At 44.8% G+C, this 24,262-nt stretch overlaps 1 protein-coding gene across 1 annotated transcript in view; it reads left to right on the top strand.

Moving 5' to 3' along the window:
- The first annotated feature begins 1,088 nt into the window (after positions 1-1,088).
- YJU2 (YJU2 splicing factor homolog) overlaps positions 1,089-24,262 on the top strand; it is a 32,862-nt gene continuing 9,688 nt past the window's right edge. The window contains exons 1-4 of the mRNA XM_073686264.1: positions 1,089-1,232; positions 5,165-5,265; positions 10,277-10,421; positions 10,893-11,027. Of these exons, the coding sequence (XP_073542365.1) occupies positions 1,209-1,232; positions 5,165-5,265; positions 10,277-10,421; positions 10,893-11,027 (405 nt within the window). The 5' untranslated portion in view covers positions 1,089-1,208. The remainder of the gene's footprint in view (positions 1,233-5,164; positions 5,266-10,276; positions 10,422-10,892; positions 11,028-24,262) is intronic.

The raw sequence follows: 24,262 nt of genomic DNA, 5'->3' as shown, positions 1-24,262 counted from the left end.
GACAACCCCTTTTAAAATGAGGTAGTTGCCCCTTGTAAAATAAAGACACTAAATACTTATCTCCCGCACTAACTCTGTTTCAATGATGTCAGCGCTAGGTCTCCCAGGGCTCGTGTGACGTTATGCCACGTGAGCCCTGCAGCTAATCAGCGGCTGCTATTGGGCTGCTTTGCTCTTACTACCCTTGGACGACTGCCGGACAACCAGAAGAAATGAAAGCGCAGCAGCCCAATAGCAACCATTGATTGACTGCAGGGCTCACGTGGCCTAACAATGTCACACAAACCACAGGAGACCTAGCTGGAACGGCATAGGTGCGGGAGCTGAGGACATGTTGTTTTATTTTTAAAAGGGGGACGACCTCATTTAAGAAAGGGTTCTCCAGGTAATGAAGAGGAAGTGCACATTGTCCACTTTTGCTGAATTGGCTTTTCATAGCCCCGGTTTTCTGGGTTGGTGGAGGTCCCTGCAGTCAGACCCCACTGATTGGGAAGTTAAAAGGGTTGGCCACTACTAGGACAACCTTCTTGATCTAAATATTTGGCCCAGATAAAATAAAAAAGCCTATACTCACCTCCGTGGAGGCGCTGTTCCAGCGGTGTCGGCACTCGCAGTTCAAAATGTCCGAAGGCAGGGACAGTGACGCCAGCGCTTTTTCGGCACCAGGGTCACGTGGCACAACAACCGCACGAGAGCCTCAGGACTGTGAGTGCCGACACCGCTGGAACTGGCGCCGGATGGGGAGTGTACGCTTTTTTATTTTATTCGGGCCAAGCGTGGGGTAGGAGAAAGGGTTGTCCTTGTAGTGGACAACCCCTTTAAATCATACCCCATGGTAAGGGATAACTTCCAAACTTAAGAATACCCCTATAAAACAACAAGTCCTTATAGGGCTGAGTAGAAAAGCTTTTAAAATAAGTTATGGCTTTTAAAACAAGAGTCAGAAAAAAACGAAACTGAAGCTATTGTCTGGGCTGGCTGGTAGGGCTAGAAGCATACTGAGGACACAGTGTAGCACAGCGATGCTTCTGATTCTACAACGCGGCGGAAGCTACAGAAAAATGGCCGCCGCGGTGCGCGGTATTGAGGACACAGTGATAGCTTGCTGGATTCATAACTTTCACCTCTGTTAACCGGGGCCGTGAAGCCGAAGGCGGGAGGACTGTGACGTGTATTCCGTGCGACCAGGGGACGCCTGAGGAGTGAAAATGTCGGAGCGTAAAGTTCTTAATGTAAGTTTGTGGCCGCGATGGCCGGGTCTGTACTGCGCAGCCGCGGTCACAGGCACAGCCCCACACATTACTACAGAGAGGGGCCTCATCATAAGGGCTTGTCTCCATGGAAATGAGCTTCCCCCATTGAGTCCCAGCAGTGGCACCTGAGCCCCTCTACCTGCTTGATGTTGGTTATGGAGAAATTGGTCACACAGTGGTTTGTTTTTCACATAGATTTCCTCTTTGAAATTCATGTGAAAAACTCCCACATACGCCTGGGTGGCCACTTATTACATTTCTGGCTGGTCCATTGACTGAAGCAAATCCTGTAGCAGACCACCGGCAGCAGACACTCGGGAGCCACCCTCGGATTCCTCTGTATGGACATGGCGGGTTTTGCAGCGTCATTCGCTGATTTCTAGTGTAGAACAGTGAATTGTAGCAACATGTCTGCGCAGCTCCTAGGTGTACTCCAGTCTCTCACTGGAGTATATTCCTGGTGTACGGAAGCTGAATGATGAGCCTAATTCATTAAGAATCATGCACTCCTTAAAGGGGATGTCCAGGTAACACATGTGTACACCCTCTTTTGTCTATTCTTTGCTCTTCTTTTGGGGTGTACGGCACGGCCTCCTTTAAGTTGTGCCGGTCCACTTTAATTTTCAGTCAATACACAGTGTCCCCTATTCACTGATTGGTGGAGACCTTTAGCCCCTTAATAAAATGGAGCAGTAGGTCAGAGACCTAACCACCACTCCATTTACTCTCTACGAGGCTGCCGGAAGAGCGCAGCATCCAGTAGCCCTATAGAGAATGAATGGCGCAGCTGTAGAGCATGTGCACTGGCCCTCCATTCTAATGGTGAGAAAAGTTCCCCTTTTTTGGCGCTTCTTCTCGGCTCTTCTCAATTCCCTGGTGCGGTGGCAATCGGGGTAATGGCGCTTGGGGTTGATGTCAGCTGTGAATTGTCCCAAATCCCATCTGGCATCAAGCCCTGGTGTTAGTAATGGAGAGGCATCTATCAGACACCCCATTACTAACCCAGTAAGTAAAAACAAAAAATCACACAAATATTTTTTTAAAAAAACGACCCGACACCCTCCCTGGTTCACCAATTTATTTAAAGAGCTGGTCCACTACAAAATATAATTCACCTATCGATTTAAACCTTGTAAAGTAGTATTTTTGTAAATATCTCTTGTTGCCATATGTGCCTGTGAGAGGCGCTATCGCTGCTCGCTCAGTCCGCATCATGTGACCCCGGCTGCAGCCTCCTCTGACATCCACTGATGTCACATCAACTTTCGGATTCCCCCAGGAGTGACCCAGTTGCACGCACCCCCCTGAGTGACTGGGCTGTGGGCGGCGTTTCACCACACGTCACAGCCCAGTATCCAGCGCGCACTTGTGGCCAATGAAAACAGGAGAGAAGGAAAGTACGCGCTGGATACTGGCCTGAAACGCCGCCAACAGCCCAGTCACTCGGGGGGGTGCGTGATACTGGGTCACTCCTGGGGGAATCCAGGCAGTTGACATGAAGTCAGCGGTGGCTGCAGCCGGGGTCAAGTGATGCGGACTGAGAGGTCAGCGGTAATGCTGCTTACAAGCACATATGGAAGCAGAAGGTATTTACAAAAATACTTCTTTACAAGGTTTAAATCGATGGGCAAATTATATATTGTAGTGGACAACCTCTTAAAGTCATTCAGGTCCGACATATTCAAGGGAATCTGACGTAATCCACAAATGGAAACCTGGAAGACATAATAAGAGAAATAAAAATAAGAGACTGTACATCTTTCACCAATTTATTAGAAAGCGAAGTTCCCACGCAGGTCCGACGTACTCCAACGCTTCCCACGATGTTCCTTGATTCCAACTATCGAAGGCTATGGAAGCCTTGTTCTATGGAGCTCCATAGGCTTTGAGCAGCAGCCTCTCCCGCTGTACTGTGCGAGAACCGACGATTATGATGCTTGGTGACGTCAGCAACGCTACTGACATCACTGCTCAAAAGTCTCCAGGTGTGGTGGAGCGCAGCGGGAGTGGCTACTGCTCAAAGCCTATAGAGCTCCATAGAACAAGGCTTCCATAGCCTTTGATAGACTACTTCAGACTTGCATGTTTTGTTTTTTTTTTAATAAATTTGTGAACCAAGGAAAGTGTCGGGTTGTTTTTTAAAAGAAAATATTTTTGTGTGCTTTTTTTTTTCACTTTTTAATTACTGTGTTAGTAATGGGGTGTCTGATAGACACCTCTCCATTACCAACAACAGGGCTTGATGTCAGCTGTGATTTTGGACAATTCACAGCTGACGTCAACCCCAAGCTGCCATTACTCCAATTGCCAACGCACCAGGGCATCGGAAAGAGACAAGGCAAAGTGCCAGAATTGGCGCTCCTAATGTGACGCTCTACTTCTGGGGCGGCTGCAGGCTGGTATTTTTAGGCTGGGAATGGCCTAATAACCAGGGACCTTCCCAGCCTGATAATATCAGCCCTCAGCAGTCTGCTTTACCTTTGCTGGTTATCAAAAACAGGGGAGACCCCATGTCTTTTAAATTATTTATTTATTAGGTTAAATCAGCCTAAACACCCTTTAGTGCCACATGAAAGGCACTAAAGGGTGCAAGTTATAGCGGGGTTGTGACATCTGCAGGATATCTATTCTATCTTTCTAATATCTTTCTGTCATCTGTCTATAGTTTTATATATTTTTTTTTTCTGTGAGATTTGTGCTTAAAGATCGGACTGCATATGGATGGTCTGTGTGCCGTCTGATTTTTTTTCTCGCACTCATTGACTTGCATTGGGGAGTCTTGTCAGATATACGCGGCCACTTGCAGCATGCTGCCATTTTTTTCCTCAGCCCGATTCCAGCTGAGGAAAAACTCACAGATCAACACTGCCTCACTAGATAACATTGGTGAGCGTTAAATGCAATTTTTTTATTTTATTTTTATCACATTGCACTCGTGAGAGCGAACCCTTACGTGTATGATCTGTCTAATGGATGAGTTATGGTGCCACAAAAAGAGGCTGTATTTCTGGCACATTTTTTGTGGCAAAATTCGCGGTATCTATATGTTGGCCATAAGTCAGTAGGGACGTATGAACACTACGGTGTGTTACTTTTTATGGTATTTTTTATTCTTTTACTTTCTTAAGTGTTTTTAAGATCATCCATTCTTTTCAGAAAGCAACATGCCCCCTAGGTGTGCCACTTATTTTTCTTCATATGTTTTATTAAAGGCGTCTCTATTTGAGAGCCTTTTCTCCATCACTGGCTGAAACCAGTTTTAGGGCACTTTTGGGATGTCTACCAGTCAAATCCAGCAATCACTTTTCACTTATGTACTCAAATATTATGAAATACTGGAGGTAATAGATGTAGGAGAATGGTCAGCCATAATATGCTGACCAGCCATGTTGTGGCTAGCAGCCATCTTGGATAATCTCCAGTCAACTAACTGCAGCTAATGAGAATGGAGGTATAAAATGACATCAGTACATATGGATGGAGTCCAGGAAGACTAATTGGAATAGTGGTATTCTATAGTAGTGAGTGGTGTATATGTTGAATTGATATAGAAACCAGGAGCTAATGGCTGTCAGTGTTTGAAGAGTTATGTGAGTAATAACATTAGGATGCTCGTCTCAATACTCACAAATATTGTCATGTTGTATTATTGCTTGCTTTGTTCTAAAATGTATCTGCCTTTTTCGGCAGTATGTAGTTTCCTTTGTCTAACTATCTGGTAGTCTGGGACCAGACCACCCACCGCCTTCTTGTCTGGACACCTGCGTGTGTCTGCGTGCTTCACTAACCTGTCTTCTGTATCTGCTGCACTTTTCTGATAAACCTCAGTCCCTGCTTCATAGAAGAATTGCCTACAGTGTCTTTGTAAAGCTCTCAGGACTTTCTAACATTTTGCTTCTTTTCACTTTTAGAAATACTATCCACCAGATTTTGATCCATCTAAAATCCCTAAACTAAAGCTCCCTAAAGACCGTCAATATGTGGTACGTCTGATGGCTCCGTTCAACATGAGGTAAGCTTTCATAAAGGTTGTAGCTTGTGGCTGGGTAACAATGTAACCATTTCACCCACTACAAAGGGAATGTTGCATCTGTAATTTTTGTCCTTTTCTACTCAATGGCTCTTTGTCGCTATCTAGTGTGGTACGGAAGATTTCTGTCTATAATTTGTCACCCTATAGGCTCCATGATTGCGTTGTAAATGTCTAGTTCCTCTGTTCCCCAGTAAATATTATCTAAGTAACACGAGGCATAAATTCTATGTACTGCCACGTATACCCTCCTCAGGATATACAATGGTCTTAATGATACATTAACTTGGATTTGCTGTTGAAAACTTTCACAGCAAGTCTGACACATGGGGAAAATCTGCCCAAACTCGACAGCTTTTGCTGTGGATTTGATGAGTTTTGCTTTAATTGACTATGCCTCTTGCCACCTGATTTTAAAGTGGTTGTCCAGGACATAGAGATATTTGTCACCAACCACCATCTTCTCCGGGATCCGGTGCCGTTCTGTTCCGCTTCTCAGTGACGTCACTGCTCTGCAGTCTCTCCGGATCACTCTATGCCCTGGATGTGAGATGATGTCTCTTGCAATGAAAGTCTATAAGACCTCTTTCTAACGCTCCATAGACTTACATTGTAAAAACCACCTCTGAGTCACTCCGAGCGTAGTGTGACCCAGAGGAGTCTGCAGAGCGGTGACGTCTCTCAGAAGAGGAGCAGAACGGCGCTGGACACTGAAGAGAGTAGTCGTAGGTCAGTATATTGATACACACACACTACATTGCATGCAAATGTACACAGATTTAGTGAAGAAAAATATTCATGGGAGTGCTTCTTTAAATATTAATGACTTTTCCTTAGGTCATTTTTGGGGGTCCAACAAGCCCCTGTGGTTCAGCTATTTTGCTGTCTGGAACACTACAGCTCTGGGCACTTTGTAGTGGCCTTTCTCGGCTACTGAAGCTTAGCTTCCATTCTAGTGAGCCCGCTCCATACACTCACCATATGGTGTAATTTTTATATGATGGGGTTAAATAAATCTGTAACCAGAAAGAGGAGAAACTGGTCAGAATATATTTCCATTTGTTTCTGTATGGCATAGTACATAATATAATTGGAAGCCTATGGGTGATGGATGTCACTATACAGCAGCCATTTTTATCGTGTACATCACAAGCTGTGGATGATGTGTAAGATAAACCGATGTCTATATAGCCACTTAGCATCTGTCAGTAGGATCATTCCTCTTAAGCTGTCTATATGGCATGCAGGTCATAGGACTGAATAAAATGATACCTTTTTACGTGCTCTTTCCAGAGAAATCCATGTTTTTCTTATATGTAAATGATCTGTTTAGGACTATGGGCTGGACATAGAGCTCCCTGAGAACCTGCCTGTAGAGCTTATTTTACACGAAAGGGAGAATTGCCAGTGTGATGTGTAATAGCTGCTCTCACTGCAGAGCTGTGAATGAGACAACTGCATAGAAATACATGCTGCCACGCTCAGGTCAGGAAAGCCGACGGCCAGTCCGAGCATTGCGAAGCCATCCTTGCCCTACTAATGCTACCTTCTAACTGACACATCTGCAGGCTCCTCTCAGTGCATCAGCTTCCATCTCACAGGCAGACAGTGTTTGTAATGTTGATGCAATACAGCAGAGCTATGACAGCTGCTAATGTATTTGTTATGAGACAAAGTTCAGTTCTACTGTGCTGTGTTAGTTACATGTCTCACACTGGTAACACACTCTTCATGTAAAATAAGCTTTGGAGACAGATTCTCATGCAGATATCAATAGCTTCAGAGGGTTCATCCTGCTGACAGATTCCCTTTAGGTTAAGTGCACACATAGCGTTTTTGATGGGTTTTCACAGCTTTTTTTTCCTCGCCGAAATCCATCAAAACCGCTTGAATCAGTCTGACAGCTAATGCAATGGCAATCCTGATGTGCTGTGCACATGATGCGGAAATTTCCGCTTAGGATTGACATTGCATTTTAAAATGCAGCATGTCCTTTCTATGCAGCGTTTCCTCAGCATTTCCCGCCCATTGAATTTAATTGAACCGCAGCAAATCCGCAGATATAATATTTATACCTGCGGATTTGCTGCAGTTCAATTAAAGTCAATAAGCCGCGGAAACGCTGCAAAAACGCTGCATAGTGTGGTACCCGGGTCGGCTGGGGAGGACTACTACTCCCATCATCCGACCGCCGGCCCTGCTGATAACAGTGAGAGTGGCGTGGCTGAGGGGAGTAGTAGTCTCCTCAGCCGAACCGGCACTGCGCGTGGTGTAAAAAAAAATTAAAAAAACACTATGCTCACCTGTCCGGCACCCCCCAGTGTCCTCGCAATGTCCCCCGGCGGTACACTGTCGGGAGAGCACTCGCTCCCGGCAGTGTACATCACTGCGCTGCCAGGACCTGGGATCACGTGAGCTCTCAGCTGAAGATCAGATGGGAGCTCACGTGACCTCACTTTATGGCATCAGTGCTGTGTGGGAACATTCTCAAGAATGTTCCCATCAGTACTGATGCTGAGGTCACTGGGGCTGATCAGCTGATGAACCCAAGTGACCTCACTCCTGCAGCAGAGCCATCTACACTGAGAGGAGTGATTACACCCCTGTCAGTGTACATTGCTGTCTTCTACAGCAGTGTCATCAGTGATTGCTGATATCACTGGTGTAAAAGTGACCCGGATTCCCGAGGGACAATCTGGACTACGTCGTGACGGCAGACAGGTGAGGGATATGGTTGTTTTTCTTTTTTTTTTTTTTTTTTTTACAGAAGATTGAGGGATTCAGGGACTGGGCGTGAAATAAAAAAAAATGTCTAAACCATGTGTCAGTGTATTTCATTAAAATACTTTATTCTGGCCGTGTCTTTTATTGAAAAAGCGGTGAAAACTTTACTACACGGTTAGTAATGGGGGCTTCTTATAGACGCCCTCCATTACTGACCTGGTCTTCACGTTAGTTGCCAATACAAGGATGACATGAACCCCCAACCCCATTACCCCACTCGCCACCGCTACAGGGCAGTGGGAAGAGCGGAGGTTAAGCACCAGATTTGGCGCATCTTACGGATACCCCATTTCTGGGACTGCTGAGGGGTGATATTATTAGCCGCGAAGGGGGTTAGTATCCATGGCCCCTTCCCTGACTATTAATATCAGCCCGTAGCGGTCTGTTTAGCCTTTTCTGGTTAGATTTTAAAGGGTGACCCTATGTCAATTTTTTTCTGGGGTCCCCCTGTAATCTAGCCAGTAAAGGCAAAGCAAACAGTTGTGGGTTGATATTAATAGCCAGGGAACATTTTTGGCTAATGGCCCCTTTCACGGCTACTAATATCAGCTCCCAGCGGTCGGCTTTCCCTCTACTGGTTATGAAAATGATGCTGGAGCCCACGCCATTTTTTTTTTTTTTTTAAATTTTAGGCTGTGTGCCCATGATTCAGACTTGGCAGCGCTTTGGAAGCATATTTTTGCTGCGTCCAAAACGTTGCATTCTATTGAACGCAGGTAAATCCACATGTGTTCACTGAGCCATGCGTATTTACTGCATTCAATACATTCTACTGGTCAAATTTCTGTTACGGAGACTAGCAACTCCACAAGAGAATTTAAAGTGCTGCGGTCCTGAAAGACACGCCGCATGTCAGTGTCCACGGGTTATCCGCAGCCTCAGATGCACACATAATGGACATGGGATTTCTAGAGATCCCATCCACTATGCTGTAACATCTGGACGTTGCGGGTTTGACACTGTATAGACACGCAGCATCAAACCCGGCTTCTAACCGTGGCCACGTACCCAAACTCACCCGCAACATGTCAATTTCTGTAGCGGACACGTTAGTCTCCGCTGCAGATTTTGACCGATTGAAGTGTCATTATATGCGTTGGATTCACATGTATCGCCAACAAAAGTGCGGCATTAAAACACCGCGTTTTGGACGCAGCAAAAATACGCTGCATCCAAAGCGCTGCTTGTTGCTGTTCGTGGTGACGTAGCGGCTAACAGCTGTGAGCTGTTAATAATAGCCAGGTAACATGTGCCTAATTGTGCTATCCTATGCTAAAAATAGCAGCTCACAGCTGCCCCAGAAATGACATGAATGGAAATGCTAATGAAGATTGGGTATATGGGATTAGCTGACACCTAGCTCTTTTGTTTGGTGATGACAGTGTAGCAATCAGACCCTTTCATCACCAAACCTAATTAAAGTAAAGTAAAGAGTTAAATAAACACAGTCACAGAGCAAACACTTTATTTGAAATACAACAGACACATTCTTTAATTAACCAATATACTCACCCCACTTCTGACGGTAATCCAAGGGTTAAAGTAATGTCCCACATTCCTTTTCAAATTTGCATGATATGTGGAAAATCCGCAATTAAAGAGCGCATAAGGTATATGTTTTTAGTGCATTTCTGCAGTAAAAATGCATGTAATACGCAGATAACTTTATCAATAAAGTTTTATCAAAGCCAATTACCAGGAAGTGTCAGAAACAAAGAAGTTTATCAAAATGCAGCAGAACAAATGCAATGAAAACACATGAAAAAAACAAAACACAAGTCTCCTAAATTATCTAATGGATGCAAAAATGCTGCAGAAAATCTGCAGCATCAAAAACGCACCAAATACTCATGGTGGGAACATAGCCTTAGTATGACTGTCACATTAACGTGGCATTTTTGAGTTGCAGTAATTTGTAACTCCTGGTTCAGTCGTGCAATATCAGTCTCCTATGTTTACTAGCCCAACCAACTATCCAATAATTCTTCAAGACATGGAAGTCAGACAGAAATGATTGTATACCTCTCCTATCCGTTTGTTAGGGTATAATGGTGGTAGGAATGTCTTCTTGGTACACATAAGCCTTGTAACTGCCGCGTCTACCTAGGGATGTGCTTTGTTTGCACGGTGTAGCCGTCTTTTACTAGCCTTGTACCACCAAGCCCATTCCATGCTGTGATTTCTAAATGAACACTCTTCTCTATTCTAGGTGTAAAACCTGTGGAGAGTACATATATAAAGGGAAAAAGTTTAATGCCAGAAAGGAAACCGTGCAAAACGAACAATACTTGGGACTGCCCATCTTTCGTTTTTACATCAAGTGTACCCGATGCTTGGCTGAAATCACCTTTAAGGTATGGAAGACAGAAGGAAGGCATGTACAGTCACTGTCATGGATGATGCGAATATAGCCTACATTGATTTAAACATCGAATCCCTATGAAAGCATGGCCAGTATTGTAGTTGTTACATTGCTTGCCCCACTCTTACATCCATCCAGCTGTGCATTTCTAGTGATTGGGTACTGTACTCCTGCTCTGTGAGTACGTTAGAGTGGGGTGCCAGTACTAATGAGGAATAGTAACTCGCTCCGCAGAGTGCTAATAGACCCCTTTGACTCAGACATGCTGGTTTCTACCATGGCAGTTACACTAGTGTGGGGATCTTTCATAATGATAACATTTTTGTCAAACCTTCTAGGGCCCTACTGACCCTAATTCCCCTTGAATTTGAGTTATCCAACTATTACACTGCTTTATGTTCTGATTTTGGATTTCATTATTTACTTGAAGTTCTAACTGTCTCATATCTTGTCATTCTACTAGACGGATCCAGAAAATACGGACTACGCCATGGAGCATGGAGCTACACGAAACTTCCAAGCGGAAAAGCTAATTGAGGAGGAAGAGAAGCGGTTTCAGAAAGAACGTGAAGACGAGGAGCTAAATAATCCCATGAAGGTACTGAAAAAGCTGCTATTTAAATGAGTATTGTAGCATACACCCGAATAGGCCTGTGAGAGCAGCTACTTAACCCCTTCACAACCAATGTCCTATATTTGCATTCGGTCATGTCCCTGCCTCAGCGTGTGACCCCGCATCTTTCTTCGAACTTGATGGCTGATTTAATCAGCCATCAAGTGCCTCTAACAGCCGCTGTTGGATTAGAGATCCACCCGCAGCTGTTAACCAGTTAAATGCTGCACGTCATTGATCCCGCCCGTCATGTGACCGCGGGGCACCTATGGGTTTTCATGACAGTCATCAGGATATTCCAAGGAGATCGTGATTTTTGCTATACATAACACAGACGATCACACGATCACAGCTCTAATCATCCTAAGTAGACTATTAAACATAGTAAAAAAAAACACAAGTTCAAATCACCCCCATTTTGCCCCATTAAAAATAAAACAATTAAAAAAAAATACACATATTTACCGATCGGTAAACGGTGTAGCGAGAAAAAGATTTAAATCGCCAGAATTACATTTTTTTTGGGTCGCCTCAACATTGCAATAAAAGGCAATCAAAACATTGTATCTACCCAAAATGGTATCAATAAAAACGTCTGCTCAGGCCGCAAAAAATAAACCTTCACACAATCCCAGATCCCAAAAAAATGAGAACGTTGCTGGTCTCGGAAAATGGCAACAAAAGTGGAAAAAAAAAATTGACCACTTAAATAACAAAAAAACTAAACATGTTTGGTATCTTCGTACTTGTACTGACCTGGAGAATCATAATGGCAGGTCTGTTTTACCATGTATTGAACATGGTAAATAAACACAAAAAAAACATTGTGGAATTGACCCTTTTTTTTGCAATTTCACCGCACTTGGAATTTTTTTTCCCGTTTTCCATTACACTATGTGGTCAAATCAATGCTGTCATTTAAAAGCACAACTCGTCTCACCAAAAACAAGCCCTCATACAGCTATATGGTTGGAAAAATATAAAAGGTATGACTCTTGGAATAAGGGAGGAAAAAATGGAAAATCGCCAGGGATGAAAAGGTTTAAGGGGTATTCTCAAGTTTTAAAGCAATCCCCTATCTGGGTGTCTGACCACTGGGACCCCCCCATCGACCCCAGCAACTAGGGCTCTGAAGAGCCCTGTGTGAATGGAGCAAAGGTAAATCATGCGCACTGCTGCCGCATTCATTCCCATGGGAGTGCTGAAGACCAGCAGAGCCTAGCATGATAAGTGCAGTATTCTAGAGCTTAGGCTGGGGAATGAATTGTATGAGTATGGGCAGACATAGCCAAACATGCCCAAAGGGCTGCAGGCATATACTGTAGCCAAACATGCCCAAACAGCTACCTGTGTAGTATTAGTGCGGGCATATACTGTAGCCAAACATGCCCAAACAGCTACCTGTGTAGTATTAGTGCGGGCATATACTGTAGCCAAACATGCCCAAACAGCTGCCTGTGTAGTATTAGTGCAGACATATACTGTAGCCAAACATGCCCAAACAGCTACCTGTGTAGTATTAGTGCGGGCATATATACTGTAGCCAAACATGCCCAAACAGCTGCCTGTGTAGTATTAGTGCAGACATATACTGTAGCCAAACATGCCCAAACAGCTGCCTGTGTAGTATTAGTGCAGGCATATATACTGTAGCTAAACATGCCCAAACAGCTGCCTGTGTAGTATTAGTGCGGGCATATACTGTAGCCAAACATGCCCAAACAGCTGCCTGTGTAGTATTAGTGCGGGCATATACTGTAGCCAAACATGCCCAAACAGCTGCCTGTGTAGTATTAGTGCGGGCATATATACTGTAGCCAAACATGCCCAAACAGCTGCCTGTGTAGTATTAGTGCGGGCATATATACTGTAGCCAAACATGCCCAAACAGCTGCCTGTGTAGTATTAGTGCGGGCATATATACTGTAGCCAAACATGCCCAAACAGCTGCCTGTGTAGTATTAGTGCGGGCATATATACTGTAGCTAAACATGCCCAAACAGCTGCCTGTGTAGTATTAGTGCGGGCATATACTGTAGCCAAACATGCCCAAACAGCTGCCTGTGTAGTATTAGTGCGGGCATATACTGTAGCCAAACATGCCCAAACAGCTGCCTGTGTAGTATTAGTGCGGGCATATACTGTAGCCAAACATGCCCAAACAGCTGCCTGTGTAGTATTAGTGCGGGCATATACTGTAGCCAAACATGCCCAAACAGCTGCCTGTGTAGTATTAGTGCGGGCATATACTGTAGCCAAACATGCCCAAACAGCTGTCTGTGTAGTATTAGTGCGGGCATATACTGTAGCCAAACATGCCCAAACAGCTGCCTGTGTAGTATTAGTGCGGGCATATACTGTAGCCAAACATGCCCAAACAGCTGCCTGTGTAGTATTAGTGCTGGCATATACTGTAGCCAAACATGCCCAAACAGCTGCCTGTGTAGTATTAGTGCTGGCATATACTGTAGCCAAACATGCCCAAACAGCTGCCTGTGTAGTATTAGTGCGGGCATATACTGTAGCCAAACATGCCCAAACAGCTGCCTGTGTAGTATTAGTGCGGGCATATACTGTAGCCAAACATGCCCAAACAGCTGCCTGTGTAGTATTAGTGCGGGCATATACTGTAGCCAAACATGCCCAAACAGCTGCCTGTGTAGTATTAGTGCGGGCATATACTGTAGCCAAACATGCCCAAACAGCTGCCTGTGTAGTATTAGTGCGGGCATATACTGTAGCCAAACATGCCCAAACAGCTGCCTGTGTAGTATTAGTGCGGGCATATACTGTAGCCAAACATGCCCAAACAGCTGCCTGTGTAGTATTAGTGCGGGCATATACTGTAGCTAAACATGCCCAAACAGCTGCCTGTGTAGTATTAGTGCTGGCATATACTGTAGCCAAACATGCCCAAACAGCTGACGAAGGACTTGTTGTCCGAAACGCGCGTCGGGGTTTGCCGCATGGTGCCACTCACATAAGCTGCTGTAGACACAGGTATATTATTTACATTCTGATTGACTATACGCTGTCACCTGTTTATTTAGCATTGACTGTCCAGATGCATTTGATATGGGTATGGTCACAATGATGGTGCACATAGTACCTTTATATTTATGAGTTGGCCTGACATCTGTTTTCGTTCCTGGACTTCTAGGTGATATTCACCATATGTTAAATAGAGCTTCAGCATTCAGTCTGACATGTATACTTGTTGTACTACTATCTGTATGTTTCAATGCAGCTCATGATGTAACTCCTACTGTATGATTTATGTTTGTGTTTGGACACTGCAATGCGGTTTTTCCTTTTGCATGTAGTGCCACCTGTTGCCTTTATGATAATAAAAGCTATTTATGTATCTTTTGCCTTATTGGACCTATCATTCGGTGGTTCTCTTTTACTGTGTAGTATTAGTGCGGGCATATACTGTAGCCAAACCTGCCCTCCAATATATCAATCCCCATTCACTAAACATTTTAAGTCCTACTTTTATCCACCTAGGAATGCTCATAATAAAAACTCATAGTAATACCCACAGGTTTGGATATAGGCTCATACATTAAATTTAAAACTATGATGAAATTGTTTTGTTTTTTTTCCTAAATATTTTTTAAAATCGTAGTGTTCAGTCGACATTGATGCAACTTATTACATCATTTGTATGATTCTAATGGTTGCTATTAGTAATAATTTTATTTTGTTAAAAATAGAAGATAAATCCTATATAAAAAAAATATGTGTATCTTTTTATAAATGAAGTTCTAATGTTCAGGAATCATTTAACTTATGTTTGTTTGTTTTCCTGTGACCATCATACATCTGCTTCCATGTTTTCGCCCATTAATAATGGGGCGATTTTCTCCCGCGTGTCAGTCATTCTCTTGTGTATGTTTTTTTTCTTCTGTTTTGAAAAACCTGACAAAGGTAAGTGATCTTAACTTTTTTTCCACTGTCACTTATCAATGAATCGGTAAAAAAATGGATGAAACCCGGAAAGTTGTTTTTCTTGTTTCTTTTATAGGATGTCTGTTGTATGATGGATTCTCCTAATGGATAAGACCACACAAAATTGCAATACATTGCTTGTTCTAAAAGTTTTTTTTTTTTTACCCGTTGAGATTTCAGAACTTCCTTAGCAAGTCCTGTTATCTGTGAGCTTCCCTCTCTGTTGGCTGTCCGATAGTAGTTTCATTTGCCTGCCAGTTTACAAAGTGTATAAAATACCATAAATCAGTGACAAATTGATGGCAGTTTCTTTGTGCAGAAAAATGAAAACACTCATTACAAACTTTGGCTTTAAGCTCTAACATCTAATATATGCAGTTATAGGTGTACAAGACAGATTTGTGCCCAATATGTAATAATGAACCCAGCTGGCTGCCAGACAGTGTGCGCACAGCAATCTGTTAACTTCTGGGCCAGAGAGTGATTATAATGCTCTCGCTGTATGGCGAGCAGTGACTGTAAACCGACTAAACCGGATTTACACACTATTTACCTGCAGATTACTACTATATATGCAGATTAATGGCGTTTACAGAGGACACCGGTTCCATTTCAGTAATCCAATAAAAGGAACTGGTCTATTTAGTATGAAGAATTCAATAGTGTTAATTGTAAGGCTACCCACTACCATTACCCTTTATTTACCAGCTACTATTGTATGATTCAGGGGTAGCTGTTTACTATTCATGTGTGGCACAGTGCACAAACAGTAAATATACACACACCACTCTCCAGCACAAACGGCACTGCTGCATGCGCAGTAGGCACAAGAAGCTCTTCTGTACAAACAGTATATATACAGTACAGACCAAAAGTTTGGACACACCTCATTTAAAGATTTTTCTGTATTTTCATGACTTTAATAAGTGTACATTCACACTGAAGGCATCAGAACTATGACTTAACACATGTGGATTTATATACTTAACAAAAAAGTGTGAAACAACTGAAAATATATCTTATATTCTAGGTTCTTCAAAGTAGCCACCTTTTGCTTTGATGACTGCTTTGCACACTCTTGGCATTCTCTTGATGAGCTTCAAGAGGTAGTCACCGGAAATGGTTTTCACTTCACAGGTGTGCCCTGTCAGGTTTAATAAGTGGGATTTCTTGCCTTATAAATGGGGTTGGGACCATCAGTTGTGTTGTGCAGAAGTCAGGTGGATACACAGCTGATAGACCTACTGAATAGACTGTTAGAATTTGTATTATGGCAAGAAAAAAGCAGCTAAGTAAAGAAAAACGAGTGGCCATTATTACTTTAAGAAATGAAGGTCAGTCAGTCCGAAAAATTGGGCAAACTTTGAAAGTGTCCCCAAGTGCAGTTACAAAAACCATCAAGCGCTACAAAGAAACTGGCTCACATGAGGACCACCCCAAGAAAGGAAGACCAAGAGTCACCTCTGCTTCTGAGGATAAGTTTATCTGAGTCACCAACCTTAGCAATTGCAGATTAACAGCAGCTCAGATTAGAGACCAGGTCAATGCCACACAGAGTTCTAGCAGCAGACACATCTCTACAACAACTGTTAAGAGGAGACTTTGTGCAGCAGGCCTTCATGGTAAAATAGCTGCTAGGAAACCACTGCTAAGGACAGGCAACAAGCAGAAGAGACCTGTTTGGGCTAAAAACACAAGGAATGGACATTAGACCAGTGGAAATCTGTGCATTGGTCTGATGAGTCCAAATTTGAGATCTTTGGTTCCAACCACCGTGTCTTTGTGCGACGCAGAAAAGGTGAACGGATGGACTCTATATGCCTGGTTCCCACCGTGAAGCATGGAGGAGGAGGTGTGATGGTGTGGGGGTGCTTTGCTGGTGACACTGTTGGGGATTTATTCAAAATTGAAGGCATACTGAACCAGCATGGCTACCACAGCACCTTGCAGCGGCATGCTATTCCATCCGGTTTGCGTTTAGTTGGACCATCATTTATTTTTCAACAGGACAATGACCCCAAACACACCTCCAGGCTGTGTAAGGGCTATTTGACCAAGAAGGAGAGTGATGGGGTGCTACGCCAGATGACGTGGCCTCCAGAGTCACCAGACCTGAACCCAATCGAGATGGTTTGGGGTGAGCTGGACCGAAGAGTGAAGGCAAAAGGGCCAACAAGTGCTAAGCTTATCTGGGAACTCCTTCAAGATTGTTGGAAGACCTTTTCCAGTGACTACCTCTTGAAGCTCATCAAGAGAATGCCAAGAGTGTGCAAAGCAGTCATCAAAGCAAAAGGTGGCTACTTTGAAGAACCTAGAATATAAGACATATTTTCAGTTGTTTCACACTTTTTTGTTAAGTATATAATTCCACATGTGTTAATTCATAGTTTTGATGCCTTCAGTGTGAATGTACAATTTTCATAGCCATGAAAATACAGAAAAATCTTTAAATGAGAAGGTGCGTCCAAACTTTTGGTCTGTACTGTACACACACCACTCTCCAGCACAAACGGCACTGCTGCATGCGCAGTAGGTACAAGAAGCTCTGCTCTACGAACAGTATATATACACACACACACCACTCTCCAGCATCAACAGCACTGCTGCATGCACAGTAGGCACAAGAAGCTCTACTGTACAAGCAGTATAAATACACTCCACTCTCCAGCACAAACGGCACTGCTGCATGCGCAGTAGGTACAAGAAGCTCTGCTGTACGAACAGTGTATGTATGTATGTATGTATGTATGTATGTATATATATATATATATATATATATATATATATTGTAAGGCAGCGCTAGTCATCATAATGGGGGATACTCGCTGCACCGGGTAAATTAAGCACACGTGCAATGTCCTTCCGGTATTTTCTCAATACAGCAGTTTATTATGTTATCTTAAACCACTGTTCACACACATAATGTCCATCTTAGTTTGTCACCGGCATGTTTACACACTTAACATCCGGGAGTCTCTCAAATAGCAGACAGGCCCAATTGGCCCAGGTCACAGCTTTCAGCAAGGTAATAAATTATCAATGTCCATAACACAGTCCATGTAACAAAGTGTATTACCTTTGCCGGGTTTAGTTGCTGCAGTCCCTTTAATCCGCCACCACTGTGGCTTTGTGGCTTCCCAGGTAGGGGTCTCTAGCCTTCGTCCCGTCTGAGGCTACTGGAATGTTTCACTCACACACATCCAGTGTGCGCCTTTCCGGACTCTTCACCAAGCCTCTGCCTTCCAAGGCCACTAGCATCCACTCACAGGATCCAGTCTCAGCCTTTCAAGCTGCCAGGCTTCACTCAGCCTCACTAGGCAGAACGGTGTCCCACACACATGGGGAACAGGCCTCATGTCTCTCACACCGAACACACCTGTCTCAAATCACCAGGGTTTATATATCCTGTGCACAGACACCCACATACTGACAGGACCTTGCTGATGTCACAGTCATGTGATCAGTCAGCTGTGTGTATAGGTCCTGTGTGCTGTCCCAGTCATGTGTACAGACCTTTACTGTGCATACAGGACCTGTGTGATGTCACAGTCATGTGACCAGTCAGTTAAAGGGGAAGGTACATGGTCAGGTAAAGCACATCCTGGACCATTTACAGTAATGCTAGCAAGCTGCTGCATTACATATCCCCCCCCCCCCTCTGTTCAAACTTGTGGGGTTGAACACATAATATACACAATAACATTATAACCCCCAGCTCACATAGAGACCATGTACTTTACAATTGTGCTACTCAGCCCCTGGAACCTTAGTCAACGACATTAGCCCATTCCTTAGGGACCTACCATTTGTCACTGTCACTGACTTCGTCAGGTCACCTTTCCGGGTCGTAACATTTTCAGGTCTCCCCCGCTCCTAGCGGTCAGTCATAATCTTGTCAGACCTCCCCCGCCCCCAGCGGTCAGTCATACAGCGGTGTGACTCACATGCCCTGGTATCTAAGGTCCGGTTCGACTCCATACTGTCCTGTCCTCTATGGGGTCGTTTGTATGGGTTGCTCAAACCTGAGTTACTGGAGGTCTCACTACCTCTAAACCCACGCCCTCTACTCTCAGGACATCTTGAAAGGTCCCTAACTCCAGCTGTAGCAGTTCTGTTATTTAGGGGGCCCTTTCTCTGTCGGGTCTCACTATTTCTAGACGGCTTCCATCTTCTGCTGCTCAGATGATGCTGTCTATCTACTCGCAGTCTAGCGAGATTCAATTGTTCTACCTCCTGCAGGTAGGTCACTCGGTACTCAATCAGCATGCGTATATATTCTAGGCTTTCTTCTGTTCCTACAGCAGAGAAGGACACCATGCCGTCTTCGTCTGGCATCCAGTCCTGATGATCACGTGGACTGCTTACTTTCACCACACCAGACTTCTTGACCATCATCTGCATGGCTCGACCGCTTCTCCCAATGAGCTTTCTCACCAGAACATGAGGCACCCGGATGACCTCTTCACGCATACTGTGAGCTTTCCTCATCAGTTCCAGTTGTCTAACGGCTTGTTCCGTCTTCAACCGGAGAAACCGCTTCGTGCGAATACATCTCCAATGCATATCACTTAGGATCGCCACCCTCTTCACTGTGACTTCGGTCATGGACAGAACCACCAGCTGTTTAGCTTCGGTGGTCAAGTACACCTTACAGGCTCCCACAGCCTTCTTAAACTCTTCATGCACGGACTCACGGGTGCATTCTTCCCTCAAATCCTCGGGTACATCTACGAGGCATTTGTACCAAGACGTTTCGGTCTCACCAGTGGTTTCCAGACGATCAACCAGCTCAGGGTTCAGGGACAACTGACTTTCAGCTTCTTCCCCTTGTATGCTTACCCTGAGCTGACTCACAGCTACAAATTCACGAATTTTCGTCTTGACCACTTTCACTTCATATTTATCTTCTGTTATCATGCTCTTAGCTCTCCTCACAAGCGGCCAACTCCTGGCCCTGGTCTGTGGCTTCTCCGATGGACTCCTCCATCTTTTTCCGCTCAGCTTCCATCTTGCTGACTGTTTCTTTAAGGCACGTCTCCGCCCTATGGAGAGTTTCACAGGACATCTGTAGCTCCTTCACCTGAGCTTCCAGGCCTAGGGTCTTTCCACGGAGATCATCATTCTCCTCACGGGTGTCCTGCAGAGTGGTCTCACCCACTTGGCGCACTTGCTCTGCACCCGCCTTATCCTCCTCTAGTTTTTCTTTTACCTTGAGGAGATCCTCATAATCTCTCAAGTTGTTGCAGTTCCATACCGAACTTTTCATCACACTCCTTCTTGTAGTCACACAGCTCCTGGTTGAACTGTTCGCGCAATCGTTCTAGGTTTTGTTCACGCCCAGCAACTTCATGCTGAAGCGCCTCTTTGAGGGCAGACAGCTCTAACTGTACCAGGGAGAAGGGATCTTTCACCTCGCATAACTCATCTTCACACACCGCTTTGTCAATCTGTAATTGAAAAACCTCCTCCTTGATTTTGCGTCGGTCCTCCTTAATTCCGTAGAACATTTCCTTCCAATGGTTAATTTCCGTGTTGCTTCCCTCCATGTCTCGCTGCCAGTTCCTCATAACCTGGTATATTTTCTGCTGCTCAGACTCCAGGTTCAGCTGGTCTGAGGACACGTTCCCCAGGTTTTCACATAACTGCTGCACGTCAACCTGACACTGCGGCCTGATAGGCTCCAGCTCTTGGTCATGACTGGCCGCCTCCCCTTTCAGGGCTGTCGGATCCTGACCCGTCAGTCTCAGTACCGCAGCGGAGGTTGCTACTGGCAACGTCACCTCCTCTTCTACCTCTAAATGAGGATCCACCCTTTAAGCATAGGCACACAGTACTATATTCTCTTTATTTTCATTTTCAGGGAGTACTACCGGAGCAACCTTTTTGTGGCCCTTGCGCCGTCGACGACGAGAGGGGGACTCTCTCCCCTCGTCTAGCCCCTCCTGACTGAACTTACTTTTTACTTTCATAGTGTCACAGTCAGCTACGGGGTCTGTGTCACTCCCCATGGTGTTGTGGACTAACAGGTCACCTCCCACTTTGACGTCAACCCCTTCAACTGGAGTTACCCCGTTATCAACGGTCACATTGTCATTTTTAGGAGGTACCAACCCACAACCAGTAACAATTTTCAGTTTTCTACACGCCACACTCTTGTGAAAATCCGCCCCTTTTTTAGACCCCGCCCCCTTTTTAACAACCACACCGGCAGGGTAATTTTTACACAAAAAATCAGCAGTAGTCTTAGAACTCAGTTCACAACATCTCTTACCACCTCCCCGGGCACTCTGGGACAACACTGGCGCCCCCGGAGAGTTCATAGAATGGTCCACTGCCGCCATTCCACATGGTGCCCACAGCTCCCGCACCATGTCCAGTTTCATGTCCAGTAGACGTTTCTCATATATGCGGTCCGACTCGTCCGACCCATTTGCTGCTCCGTTCACAGCCATCGCGGTACGCTGTTCACACTAGAACTTCACCGCTCTCCCGGAAAAATATTCGTGGCCCCGCCGAGCCACCGCAAACCAGGTTTGAGTGCGACGATAATCTTTGCAACCCCGCCGAGTTGCCGCAAGATGCTTTAAACTTCGTGAGCCCCGCCGAGCCACAGCAAACCAGGTTTGAGTGCGACGCCAATCTTCGCAACCCCGCCGAGTTGCCGCAAGATGCTTTATCCACACTCGTCGTCCTGTGCCGTTGACGCTAGCAACCGGGCTGTCGTTGCCGCTAGCAACCGGACTGCAGTTGCCCGCATCCTCGAACCATATGTAAGGCAGCACTAGTCATCATAATGGGGGATACTCGCTGCACCGGGTAAATTAAGCACACGTGCAATGTCCTTCCGGTATTTTCTCAATACAGCAGTTTATTATGTTATCCTAAACCGCTGTTCACACACATAATGTCCATCTTAGTTTGTCACCGGCATGTTTACACACTTAACATCCGGGAGTCTCTCAAATAGCAGACAGGCCCAATTGGCCCAGGTCACAGCCTTCAGCAAGGTAATAAATTATCAATGTCCATAACACAGTCCATGTAACAAAGTGTATTACCTTTGCCGGGTTTAGTTGCTGCAGTCCCTTTAATCCGCCACCACTGTGGCTTTGTGGCTTCCCAGGTAGGAGTCTCTAGCCGTCGTCCCGTCTAAGGCTACTGGAATGTTTCACTCACACACATCCAGTCTGCGCCTTTGCGGACTCGTCACCAAGCCTCTGCCTTCCAAGGCCACTAGCATCCACTCACAGGATCCAGACTCAGCCTCACTAGGCAGAACGGTGTCCCACACACATGGGGAACAGGCCTCATGTCTCTCACACCGAACACACCTGTCTCAAATCACCAGGGTTTATATATCCTGTGCACAGACACCCACATACTGACAGGACCTTGCTGATGTCAGTCATGTGATCAGTCAGCTGTGTGTATAGGTCCTGTGTGCTGTCCCAGTCATGTGTACAGACCTTTACTGTGCATACAGGACCTGTGTGATGTCACAGTCATGTGACAAGTCAGTTAAAGGGGAAGGTACATGGTCAGGTAAAACACATCCTGGACCATTTACAGTAATGCTAGCAAGCTGCTGCATTACAAATATATATATATATATATATATATATATATATATATATATATATATATATATATATATATATATATATATATATATATATATATATATATATTACACACACCACTCTCCAGCATGAACAGCACTGCTGTAGGTACAAGTAGCCCTGCTGCACAAACAATATATATATACACACCACTCTCCAGCACAAACAGCACTGCTGCATGCGCAGTAGGTTCAGGAAGCTCTGCTGTACGAACAGTATATATATATATACACACAATTCTCCAGCACAAACCGCACTGCTGCATGCACAGTAGGCACAAGAAGCTCTGCTGCACAAACAGTATATAGACACACCACTCTCCAGCACAGACGGCACTACTGCATGCGCAGTAGGCACAAGAAGCTCTGCTGCACAAACAGTAGATAGACACACCACTCTCCAGCACAAACGGCACTGCTGCATGCACAGTAGGCACAAGAAGCTCTGCTGCACAAACAGTATATAGACACACCACTCTCCAGCACAAACGGCACTGCTGCATGCGCAGTAGGTACAAGAAGCTCTGCTGTACGAACAGTATATATACACACACCACTCTCCAGCACAAACAGTTAAAACATGAGTATTGTTGTTTGTAAATGAATAAGAACTTGTTTTCTTTGCATTATTTGAGGTCTGAAAGCACGGTTTCTTCCATGCACAGTAGGCACAAGAAGCTCTGCAGTCTGTATATTTTGAGGATGGACACGTTTTCAGTCACTTACAGTGGCTACAAACAAACCCTTTAACAATCTGCTCCTTTGTAGCATTTATTCATGTACACAACTCTTCAATACACACAACACTGCATACAGTAGGCACAAGAAGCTCTTCTGTACAAACAGTATATGTACCCACACACCACTCTCCAGCACAAACAGCACTGCTGCATTCACAGTAGGAAAAAGAAACTGCTGTACAAACAGTATATATCCATACACCACTCTCCAGCACAAACAGCACTGCTGCATGCGCAGTAGGCACAAGAAGCTCTGCTGTATGAACAGTATATATACACACACACCACTCTCCAGCACAAACAGCACTGCTGCATGCACAGCAGGTACAAGAAGCTCTGCAGCACAAACAGTATTTATACACACACCACTCTCCAGCACAAACAGCACTGCTGCATGCACAGCAGGTACAAGAAGCTCTGCAGCACAAACAGTATTTATACAGTACTTACAACTCTCTGAAAAAAACACTGCTCATTACACAGTAAATATACACACACAACTATGCTGCTTACACATGTATACACACAGTGCTCTGCAGCATATATACATACACCTCTTTGCTATGGCCATCTTACACCAATTATAATTTACATGGTACATGTTTAGTACCAGGTGTAAAGTGTTCTTATTCCCCATACTTTCCAATTGCCTCAAGACATGTAACTGGTCACGTTCCTTTTGTATCCTGGAAGGTCTTTCAGCTCCAGTGTTTAGGGATGACCTGTTTCAGGACCTGCAGCATGGAGAGGACTTTCCAGCCTTATCGTTGTGCGAGTCTGGCTACCTCTCCTGCCCTGCGCCTGTCAAGTAGATCAAGCTTAGGCCACTGCATAGTTCTCTCTGCTATGTAATCCGGAAGAACGCTTTGAGAACTCCTCAGAGGGAGCTGCCTCCAAACTATGACGCCCAA

The sequence above is a fragment of the Phyllobates terribilis genome, unplaced genomic scaffold, assembly GCF_046119375.1.
Source record: "Phyllobates terribilis strain yellow unplaced genomic scaffold, ASM4611937v1 Scaffold_1__5_contigs__length_1240528914, whole genome shotgun sequence".
NCBI lineage: Eukaryota > Metazoa > Chordata > Amphibia > Anura > Dendrobatidae > Phyllobates > Phyllobates terribilis.
This window is presented reverse-complemented; position numbering and strand designations above follow the sequence as displayed.